Source organism: Callorhinus ursinus, unplaced genomic scaffold, assembly GCF_003265705.2.
Source record: "Callorhinus ursinus isolate GAN/ISIS: 27379988/994484 unplaced genomic scaffold, GSC_fseal_2.0 scaffold6, whole genome shotgun sequence".
NCBI lineage: Eukaryota > Metazoa > Chordata > Mammalia > Carnivora > Otariidae > Callorhinus > Callorhinus ursinus.
The window spans coordinates 77,192,830-77,204,892 of NW_027397068.1; the positions used below are offsets into that span (position 1 = coordinate 77,192,830).

General features: G+C 37.7%; 1 protein-coding gene across 10 annotated transcripts in view; it reads right to left on the reverse strand.

Annotated features, from left to right (window-relative positions):
• PDE10A (phosphodiesterase 10A) overlaps nucleotides 1–12,063 on the reverse strand; it is a 579,847-nt gene that overhangs the window by 69,510 nt on the left and 498,274 nt on the right. For all 10 annotated transcript variants that reach the window (XM_073894211.1, XM_073894212.1, XM_073894208.1 and 7 more), the window contains 4 exons: nucleotides 5,983–6,123; nucleotides 3,376–3,531; nucleotides 1,861–1,911; nucleotides 774–832 (listed from right to left, as the gene is read on the reverse strand). In XM_073894211.1, the coding sequence (XP_073750312.1) occupies nucleotides 774–832; nucleotides 1,861–1,911; nucleotides 3,376–3,531; nucleotides 5,983–6,123 (407 nt within the window). The remainder of the gene's footprint in view (nucleotides 1–773; nucleotides 833–1,860; nucleotides 1,912–3,375; nucleotides 3,532–5,982; nucleotides 6,124–12,063) is intronic.

Consider the following 12,063-nt stretch of genomic DNA (forward strand, 5'->3'; position numbering starts at 1 on the left):
GACTAATTAGTGTTGGGATTACAACACTTGTGAATGATAAGTTATTAAGTGCTGCCAAAGCGATCTACGAGAGAGAGCACGGTCAGAGCTGCTGCTGGTGGAAGGACAGGTACGTCATCCCTCTATTAACTTGCCGGAGACCGTGACCCTGAAGTGACCACATCTTGGGGCATTATTTTAGATTTCAGCAATTCAGCAGATGGGTCAAATCTATGGATAATCGTCCTTGTAGCAGGCAAAACCAGTTATGAACCTCGAATATAATAAATATCTGTAACTGCTTTCACTGCCAGCCCAAGGAGGTTTTTCTAGGTCAAACTTCAGAGAAATGGAACATTTTCTCTAAAATGATAACTGAGCTACCATACATGGGAAAATTAAAATAATACTGATAATATGGTTTATTTTACTGACATTTGTAGAAAATGCCAGAAAGGACTTTTTGGAAAGTAATAAACTAAAACATTTCCTCTTCTACTGTTCTAAGTTTTCTCCTACAAAAATAGAAATACTTAGCGTCTTTAACATGCTCTAGTGAGTCTATTTAGAAAATATACACCAAATTGCAAATTAACATTATCATATATACATCTGTAGTCCTTCACTTGTAAAGTGAACACAGATGAGAATGTAACTTTACAGTCCGAAATATGAACCTTTCTTACCAGACTACTTACTGACTGCAGTGGACAGGTCAGTCGCTATCCGAGCCTGCACTTAACTTAAACCACTGATCAAGAAGACCTACCTCAACCCTAGAAACGAACACTTACTTTGATACATCAAGTAGGAAGTCATTCAATTCAGTCTGTTTAGCAAGGCCTCTGCATACCTACCACAGAAAATAGTGGCTATTAATCATAAGAGATTTCTGCTTATTTAAAATAACAATTCCTGAATACTGTTTACTTTTTTTATTTTAAAAGACTTATAAAGCAGTAATACTATTAGTAAGAAGTCATATTTATCAAATGCTTAAATGTGCTAAGCTCTGTTCTACGCGCTTTAACGTTACTGTCTCATTTAATCATCACAAAACACTATAGATTTGGGGTTTACTTTTATAATTGAAGCATAAAAAAGTTCAGAACCATGCTCCTGCTCCGGAATTACTAAGTGAGGGAGCCAGCATTCAGGTCCAGGGAGTCTACCTCCAGAGTTGCTCTTTAAAACTTCTTTCAACTTTAAAAAATGACACTTGGGCACATTTTCCACTTATACTTGCTATGGTCAGATCTGAGAGGTCCTTGCTCCTGATGCTATTATCCTGTAACTATGTACCTTATCTCCTCCCCTCACAAACCGTGAGTGTGCTGAAATGGATTTAAAAAACAAAACAACAGTGAAAAGAAGTGGAGGGTACAAAGCTCCTGTGTCTGTGAACCTCGAAGTCCAGTTGCCAGGAAACTTGATAAAGTTTGTGATCTTTTAAATTAGATCATATTTTCAAGAAAACCAGGTATTTTAAATTTGAGATGAAAGTTTTCATATACCATTTAGTTTAAAGGATGCTTTAATTTAGGAAATGGAGTCATAAAAATGTAATATCAGTGCTACTGCCAGAGGAGACCACTCCTTTGCTTTCAGTGGAAAACAAAACCATAATAGAACATATATAATTTACAGCATAAATAATTTATAATTACATATAAATATATAAAAATAATTGCAAGATATTTAAGGCAGGGAACAAGTAAATATAAGTGAATAGACACAAAATTTCAGAAATAACAAAATACCTAATATCCAAAAATAACACATTAGGGTCACTTATTAGCCCCCACCCCGTCCCCCAGTGGCTGTACTTTAAACAACTCTTCTCTCTTAGGGAGCCCCTGTAAAAACACCCCAAAGGCACACCTGCACCTGATGTATTGCTACTGAAGCCCAGGCAAGATTTGCTGTTGCAACCTGAAAAAAGAGGATGAAACACATTCTGATTAGTCACATGCAGACATCCTAACAAAGGACTCTAGCACACATGTATATGAAGAATTTTCTGAGGCCACTGAGTATTTGAATATTTTGCCGAACACAGAGAATCAAATAGGTACAAGATTTCTCTTTTACATTTCCCACCCCTTTATAACTGAGTTTAATGTTCTCATTCCTCTTAACTTTGGATAAAAAGCAAGATGAATTGCTTGAGAGGGCTATCATCCAATGATTTTCACATAAAATAATTATTTCTCAGTTTAACAAAAATACTATTAAAGTGGCCTCAACCCCCACTTTACAATGATGAATATTTCTAAAATTTTGCTGACAAGTTCTCAATTACTAGCTCTTCTACTTCTTTTATTATTCATTCACTTCCCAAACATCCCCTGGGTGCTTCCTGGGAACCAGGCAGTACTCTAGGTGGTGGAGACACGGCAGCACACCACCCACCAGAACAGCTTACAGTAGGCTGTGGGAGAAAGACAAGAAAGAGAGTAAGGGAAGTGCACGGGGTCTTAGCTGGCGATGAGGGCTACAGAGAATCAGAGGCACAACATGGAGATATGTGCAGTGTTCAGGAAAGGCCTCCTCCCTGACACGGCGACACGTGAGGACACTCCTGGAGGAGGTGGCTGGGGTGAGGACAGGGAGGACCCGCACGATCCAGGCAGAGGGGGAGCAGATGCAGAGGCTCTGAGCAGGAGCCGGTCAGCCTTGCTCAAGGGCCCTGTGTGGCTGGAGGGAGGGAGCAGGCGAGGAGTACGGGCAGGGATGTGGGCATCTGTATACTGGGAGCGACAGATCACGGTAGTATCTGGCTTTAGGGTTAATGAGCCAGTTCTGATTCAGGGAACAGTGCATGGAACTTATTGTTTCCAAATGTGATGCTGGAATCTTGGTTCAGGATGTCCTCTAGGAAAAGGACATTTTTAAGAAAACATAGACAATCAGAATGTGAGAACTCTCCAAAGTCATCCTACTACTTTATTTGATTCACAATATGGCACACTTCTATTTTTATTGTTAGAAAGGATTTTTGGGGCGCCTGGGTGGCTCAGTCAGTTAGGCGTCTGCCTTCGGCTCAGGTCATGATCCCAGCGTCCTGGGATCAAGCCCTACATGTTGCTCCGCATCAGGCTCCGTGCTCAGCAGGGAGCCTGCTTCTCCCTCTACCTGCCTGTCTGCCTACTTGCGATCTCTCTCTCTCTGTTCAAATAAATAAATAAAATCTTAAAAAAAGAAAAAAGAAAGGATTCTTACTGAAATAAATTACTATATTTCTAATTTAATCAGTTTTCTCTCCAAATAACTACAAAACAAAAATAAAGGTTTTTAAAAACCATCAAAACATTGTTAAGTAAATTGTGGTTTTAAATATTCATTCATTTATTAACTGAACCACATTAATGAGTGCCCTCAACAGGCTAGCCTCACCTCCTGATGACTCATACAGAAGGCTTCTTTGCCCCAGTGCCGATACAGCTCGAGGATACCAATCAAGTCACCAATTGCAGTGACAATTGGTAAACAAAGAACAGACTGGATGCGAGTCCCTGACTCCAGTCCAGTACCTCTTGGAAATCGTTCATCCTGAAAAATCAAAGGAGAAAAGATATCAATTCAGTAAAAGAAATGGAATCATTATGTTAAGATTCTTATTTCTGCCAGAAATTGCCCAATACTTGTAATAAAAAATAGGCAGTCCTTTTCAAAGGAAAACCAAATGACAATGGACACTATAAACTATATTTAAGAAAATGCTTATCTTTAGCAACATGGCACCTATTCACAGATACTGCTTTAATGTTTCTTTATCCCTGTGCAGTAGAATTTAGTTAATCAATGAATATATATCAATTTCATGCAATAATAAAAGTAATTATGATGGCTAACACACACCACCTTCTATGTGCTGGAACTCTTCCAAGGGTATATAAATACCACATGAAGGAAAGTATATATAAAAAATTGTTTCTCTTCTATTTTTAAGGTTAGAATAATACAGAAGTGTATGTTAATGATAGTCATTCTGATTGAATCTCAAAAGCTCACATTAAGTAGTCAAATCATCTAATAATTATCAATTGTGAAAAATGCAATTGGTTCTTTGACTTTAATAACTTTCTAGCTTAGCAAATCACTCAAAGAATACAGGGAAATTGAATGAATTGATACCAAAGCACCAATTCTATTTATTCAATTTCTGTCTGTAGGAAGCTTTTCATAAATCAAGAACAGTACAAATATGTGTTTGTAATTTACAGATCTTTTGAAAGCCTGCATATACGATAGAACATTTTCAAATGACAAGTTGTATAGTATCTACTTTTAACACTTTAAAACTGAAAATATTTGACATACGACATTATGTAAGTTAAAGTATAAAACTGTTGATTTGATATATTTATATATTATGATTGCCATTGTAGTGGTAGTTAGCATCTCTATCATGTCACATAATTATCTTTTTTAAAAATTTTATTTATTTTAGGGGTGCCTGCGTTGCTCAGATAGTTAAGCGTCTGCCTTCAGCTCAGGTCGGGCTCCTGGCTCAGCGGGGAGCCTGCTTCTCCCCTTCCCTCTGCCTCTCCCCCTGCTCGTGCTCTCTCTCTCTGTGTCTCAAATGAATAAATAAATCTTTAAAAAAAAAATAAAATTTTATTTATTTTAGAGAGAGAGAGAGAGAGCGTACACAAGCGGGGGGCAGAGGCAGAGGGAAAGGGAGAGAGAGAATCTCAAGTAGACTCCGGGTTGAGCACAGAGCCTGATGAGGGGCCCAACGTCATCACCCTGAGATCGTGGTCTGAGCCGAAACCAGGAGTCAGGGCTTAACTGACTGAGCCACCCAAGCGCCCCACTTGATCATCTTTATAATGAAGATCTAGTCTTTCAGCAACTTTATCTGTATCTCTTACCTATACAGATAATTAGTGGCAAAATCAGAATTAAAACCCAGATCTCATGACTCCAACTTAGCACTTTTTCAGAGCAATTTCATTACACCTCTACAGGCGTTTGCATACTTGTCAATTTTAAAGTCTAAGCTCATGTAGTGACATTTCATCACAATACTCACATATAGTGTGGAAGACTGTTCCATTCCCCACACCTGTGTCTTTCATCAGTATCTTCCAATACTGATCTGGGCTTGTTTATGTCATTTACTTTGGCTAATGCAAGGATAGTAAATTTGATGAAAGCAGATGCTTGAAAACTCACTTGCATGTTTCACTTATTCTCTGGAACCTCCCCACCATCATGAGAACATTGCAGGCCAACTTTACTTAGGGGTGGGGTGGGGAGGTGGGGGAGTGATAAACACAGAGAGCTGAGGCCCTCTGAGTCCAGCCAGCTGGTAAGTGATGGCCAGTTGATCTCAGATGCACAAGCAAGCCCAGCTGAACACAGCCCAATCAGCAGAATGGCCCAATGCACGGACTCACGAGAAGCCCCAGGTGGCTGCTGCAGGACAACACTACAACCTGGGGCAGCATGGCACTCAGCATTAGCTAATGCATTCCTGGCCATGATAGAGCACACAGAACAGTGATCACTTAGTTTACCTAAATATAAACATGCATTTTATGCTTAACTGTACTGCTAGGTATTGAAATAAGAACTATTCAAATCTAGCTCTCAGTGGGTATATAAGGTATGATTCTCTGAGCACAAATTTTAGTTTACACACAGATTCATTTATTGATCTGTATCTTGCTCTAATGCGTTTATAAAATGGCTTGAGTCATAACATCAAAATGATATGTCATCTTTTTTTTTTTTAAAGATTTTATTTATTTATTTGAGAGAGAAAATGAGAGACAGAGAGCACTAGAGGGAAGAGGGTCAGAGGGAGAAGCAGACCCCCCGCTGAGCAGGGAGCCCAACACGGGACTCGATCCCGCGGCTGGGAATCATGACCTGAGCCGAAGGCAGACACTTAACCAACTGAGCCACCCAGGCACCCAAAATGATATGTCATCTTTATGAAATAAATACTGCAGGTTACAAATGTCACAGAGTAAAAAAAAAAAAAAAAATTACCCCAAGGATGTCTTCCACTAGCAACGTTTTTCTGGACTTGGCCACGTAGGCAGAGATGGTGGTGCCCTGGGCAATGGGCCCAGCAGGGATGAGCCGGGGTTTTCCTTCCTTGATTCCAGGTGGAGTGAACACGCACAGACTCTAGCAAGGAGAAAGAACATGTTTTATAGACCTCCCTGTACTTGGCACTACAGAAAGACTCCTAGATATTACTTATCAGTCATGAGGAATCTGTGAGCCAACAAAGAGAGACAGAAAATGAGGAAAAGTGCTTTGATCAAACTGGGGTATGTGAGGTGAAATTTTCTCTCGTATTCCCGATAGGACACAAAATGCAGGCTAGGTATAGGACTTCAATGAAAGCCTAGCAGAAGAAAAACTCTTAAAACAGCCTCCTGTTTTGATATATAGGAAACAATAAAATGGAAAAAAGTTGTCCTTGGGGTCAAGGTATTGTCAAGAAACAGACATCAGGCCCAACCTCCCCTAGAGACTGGACTGACGGATCTGGAGACAGGATCAGGGACTACAAGTCAAATTGATTTGGTTGTATTTTTCATTTTCATTAAAAATCTTTTTAAGATTAGATAATCCTCTTAAGCTACACATGTTCCTACTAATACTTGCTATTACTAAGCAAATGTATTGCTTAGTAATAGCAAAAATTCAAAATATTTTGGACAAATCTGGGTGCATCTTTCTCTTTCCAATGATTAGGCGGGAAGGTAAACTGAAACTATTTTAAGAGAAGTGTTTTTTAAAAATATGATCAGTTATTTTGACTAAATCCAATATTTTAAATAAATTTCGACTAAGTAAGAATTGCTAATCAAAACAAATCACCTAGAGTTGGGGCAATATTTTGGCATAACTGTATTATGATTATCTACTCACTTTGAAAAATATTAAAGTTCAGGTAAATTCTCCCAGCACTTTACTTTTATCTTAAATTGGACTGCTGTAAATTAAAGTCTGAAGACATCTGAAGCAGTAAGATTAGATAATCCTCTTAAGCTACACATGTTCCTACTAATACTTGCTAATATGAAGCAAATTCTAGTTGAAGACATTGAGATTGATATAATTACACACTTATTAGATACATGGTTTTCAAGCTCTATAATGTCAGAGAACCCCTTCTTCCTATAAAATCTTACTATCACACGAGACTAAAGCCTATAAACAAGCTCCTTCAATCAACTGGGGGGGGGAGGGAGGGAAGCAGAGCATAGGTGCACCCCCAGCTGCTTTAAATAAATCATTACTTACAGATTAGAAGCTAAGTTCAAAATATTTTATTCACACATATATCTGTATCAGTTAGCACTGTGCTTACATAGCATTTGTAATTAAGTACTATCAATGCCTGTGAGAAATACATTTTAAATGACTCTTTGTAAGAGATTAAGTTAAAAATGTTTATTATGCTTTAAAATGATTTTAAAAATTTAACTACATATAAGATAGCAAATGACAATTCCACCTTATTATTTTTAAAGAGGCTAGAATTCATGTCACCAGTTTTAAAGTTACTGAGGTTCCATGACACACCAATATGCGTATGGAGCAGATGAAGTTAGGACTTTGATTAGATTTAGTATCTATCACTGCCACAGTAGAAGTCAGTGTGCCACCCCAAGATTGAGAGAAGAGTAGAAAAATTATTCAAGATCAAGAAGAAGGGATGATTGCAAGAAAAAATTGTAAAGGATGTGGTATATTTAGCTTGAAGAAAAATCAGAACTGATAATGTTTTTCTCAAACTATGAGAAAGTTAATCACAAGATGGATGCTGAGCAACGTTCTCTTTACCAAAGACAGAATGCAGGAAATGAACTTGGACGGAACTGAGGGGTTTGCCTCGCTCCTACAGAACTTCCTTGGGCTGTGACAGAAGGTAAACTCTGGAACAAGCTCCCAGCAGTAGCTTTGGATTCTTTTTTTTTTTAAGATTTTATTTATTTGACAGAGAGAGCGCACAAGCAGGGGAAGCAGCAAGCAGAGGGAGAATCAGACTCCGTGCTGAGCAGGGAGCCCAATGCGGAGCTCGATCCCAGGACCCCGGGATCACGATCTGAACCGAAGGCAGACGCTTAACAGACTGAGCCACCCAGGTGCCTCGGATTTTTTTTTTTTTTTTAAAATAGCCTTCGGCTTTGTTTGTTGTTTGAAGATCTACAACAGACATCTTTTTTGGATGACTTTGCTATATGCCCTTTTTAATAATATCTACAAGTTATAATTAACCTTCAAAAATCAATAATGAAAGAATAGCTTATATAATCCTATATTATTAGGAGGTCATTTATGTAATATTATAAAATATTTATTCCCTCTATGTAGGATTTCTATATGAGGCATGAGAAACAGATAAGCAAATATTGCACCAAGGGTGTATGGAAAGCTATTCTATATATTAGGCTTGCTGACAATAAAAGGTTTGGAAATCTTCCAACTACTTGATTGAATCTGAAAAACTTGTGGATAATAAAGTTACCAAAAAATTAAATAATTCTTTACCGTGGAAACTTTACCTTTGTTTTACCAATTACCTTATGATATTTGTTCATATCTATCAAATAGAAGTGTTTCCAAATGAGAGCTAGAGAGGAGTGCTAACAGTACTGAATAAATCGTCCAATGAAGGCCCAATGCTCATGTGGCAAGGGAATGAGGACCGACCTAGGCCTGACACCTCTTCCTGACGTGTTTCCCCTTCTCCCCTCTGCATTAGTGCTTTCCCATTCTTTTTTGTTTCTGTGTTTTACGCCATACAATTCCCTGTGCAAAGGTTCACTTCATAACATCCATTTCTGATTGAAGATCAACCACCGGTTTGAATTCCATGTTCAGCAATAGCACGTTCTTTATGTTGTTCATCATCTTTGCAGTTGAATGCACTAATTGGCAGCTATTACTGCAAGTGGGAAAAATCAGTAACAAACCTCTAAATTAGAGACTGAATTTTACATGTACTTAAGGGATGGGGAAGATTCATTAAGCCTATCTTTATTTACTCTCCAGAAATAATCAAATGGACAGCTGTGTACTGAACAGTCACTCCTCAGTGGTTAAGCTACTACCTTCACCACATACTCAGTCTCCGAGAATACTTGGGTCTGTTTCTGAATTCTCAATTCCATACCAGTCGGTTGATCAGCCACCACATTGCTTGAATGACTATAAACTTGTCGTACATTTTGTGACCTGACAAGGCAAGTCTTGCTTCAGTTCTTAACGTTTCAAGGTAATCACAGTTTATTTGATAAGATATACTTTGCATCTTTCATTGGCAAAGGGGCTGCATTACTGAATTAACCAATAATGGGTGTAAGTTCATTCTTGGGAAACTTACAAAGGAAACAGTAGCTTTATTTTTATTTTTTAAATTTACTTAAATTCAATTAATTAACATATAGTGTATTATTAGTTTCTGAGGTAGAGTTCAGTGATTCATCAGAGTAACTTTATTTAAAAAAATCATTATGATTTTTGACATAAGGGTTTGACTGGGATGTTCAGATTATTAAGATAAAAAATATTCTATTTTATAGGAGGGTGAATGGAAACTGCTTTTTATCAAACATCACTACACAGTAATTTAGAATGTATTAAGACTACGTGTACTTACAATATATCATTTATGTATAAAATGCAATGCTGAGCCGAGCCTCTAAAATTAATTCCTGCTCTAACACTGTATCATCTATGAAAACTTTTATTAGCACAAACATATTTTAGGGGCTAGAGATAAAAACAACTAAAAACAAAGAAAAGGTCCAAAGTTTCAAACCTCAACCACCTCTACTCTCTCCAGAGAAGAAATCGCCTGCATTCACAACATGCAACTTGACAAATCCTGCTGTTGGTCTTTCTTCCCGCCAAGGGCTCTCACTGGGACTGACTGTTAGTCCTCCACCTCCCAGGGCCTTCAGAGAGACTGGCCATGTGGTGGGAGGGGACAAATTAGCTTCTTCAATTTTTCAAAGAAACCCATTATGAACTAGCCAATATTTCTGGAATAACAGCAATTTTTAATACTTATTTCTAAGGTTAGGTCATTGAAAGTAGGCAAGATTGGTAACAGTAGTCATGACCAGTAGGTGGACTCAGATGAAGCCATAAGAAAGCATTCAAATTATAAAAAAGCAAATTAGGAGAAATAGATTTGGTGGAAAATGAACAACAGAAGACTATCACAATTTATTGAAAAAAAAACATGATTGTTTTGATGAAATGGGAAAATCTGGTTCATTAACATCAATTAAATAGATACATCAGGTGACAGACATCATTCTCATTTTCCTTCCCATACACAATTCAACCACTTTATTCATGAAACTTCAGGTTTTATGTTAAGGTTTCAACTCACAACCAGTTAAATTTTAGAAATATTTTAAAAGTGTATTATTATAGGCTTACCATTGAGTTATTTTTCTCACAAGACACTAGATGGCAGTGGACAGTAAATGAATTCAGATCTATGCAGATGGCCGGGAGCAACTGGCCCCCACGTTCACCTGGAACTTTAAAGAGAGAACTAACTCTGCATGATTCTTAAAATTAACCTACTGAAGTTCATCGTGCAGGTGAAGAAAGTCATGCAATTACTTTAAGATCCTTGCTATAAACTGGCTTTAACACCAATATATGAAAAGCTATCTATGAATTTACTTTATGAATTAAAAAATTTATGAGTTTGAAAGGTTTTCAGCTTTTACAAACAACTCTTACAGATAACACAAGAAAAACTGTAATAATATTATGAAGTATGTTATGTATCAGAGTAAAAGACCAGGTATGAAAGAGAAAAACTGTAAAAACAATAAAAGTTTAATTAACCAAAAAAAAAAAGTTATTTTTCAACAAATATTTCAAGAGTACCTTATAGACGTCATTATGTCAGTCTCTGCTAAGGGTCAGGACATACAAATACACTACTTCCTCTCCTAACTACAGATTTCTCACAGACTGCTGCTTCTGCCTAAGAAAGCCCTTTATTTCCCCTTCTTATCTACTAAGTGAGAGGTCTTCCAAGCCCTTCTTCAACAGAGCTAATCATCTGAGTTGCTTGTAATGTGATCCACCCCAGCACCCGCATCAAATTCAGTATCCCGGAACACCTTGGCTTCCTCTCTGTTTGCACTCAAGAACCTATGTTATAATTAACTGTGGATTTCTCCATTTCCTCTACTGGTTGTACATTCTTTGATGACAGGAATGGTGGTTTGTTTTGTTTTTTATAATCTTTGCTCAGCAATTTAGCATAGATTTTTGGTACACAGCAGGTGTTTTAAGTGGTTTGCTGAACGAATAACATTCATGACATAACACTTAACCAATGGAAGTTAAACTAAGATTTAGAAAGTTTAAACATCTTGTCAAAATCACAAAGTGGTGAACTGGAACTCACATGGGCCAACTCCAGAATCACGATTTTTTGGGAAGCTGTCCTTCTTCCAAGCTCTGAAACAATGTGTATAGCACAAGAATTCTCCTCCTGAAGGACTGTCCCAGGGGAACGTGAACAAGAAAAGCACAGGGAAGGTATAATGAGGGAACCTATTCTGGTTCATCACTGTTCCCAGGGGGTAGCAAACAGCCTGAACAAGGTTTATACTCAAAAAACAGTCTGGAATATATGTCCTAGTGGCTTTTAGAAAAGCTTTATTTTAATACTGTTTTTAGTTTCTTCCATTTACTGGTCCTATTAGGTTTTCTATCATCATTTGCATTAAATGGGACAATTTATATTTTCCTCAAAAACTGTCCATTTTGTCTAGATGTCCATATTTATTAGTTCAAGCATCCTCTTATAATTTATCATTTTCATTCTACTGTTGTATCTTCTAAATTATTAAACATAAACAGTTGTGTTTTCTCTTTTTTATTAATTAGGTTAGCAAACAGCTCATATCTGTATAGTTTTTTTTAAAGATTTATTTACATGAGGGGGGGTGGAGGAGAACAGGGTGGAGGGGCAGAGGGAGGGAGCGAATCCTCAAGCAGACACGGGCCTCATTCTCACGACCCTGAGATCACAATCTGAGCCAAAAGTCGGACACTCAATTGAAGGCACCA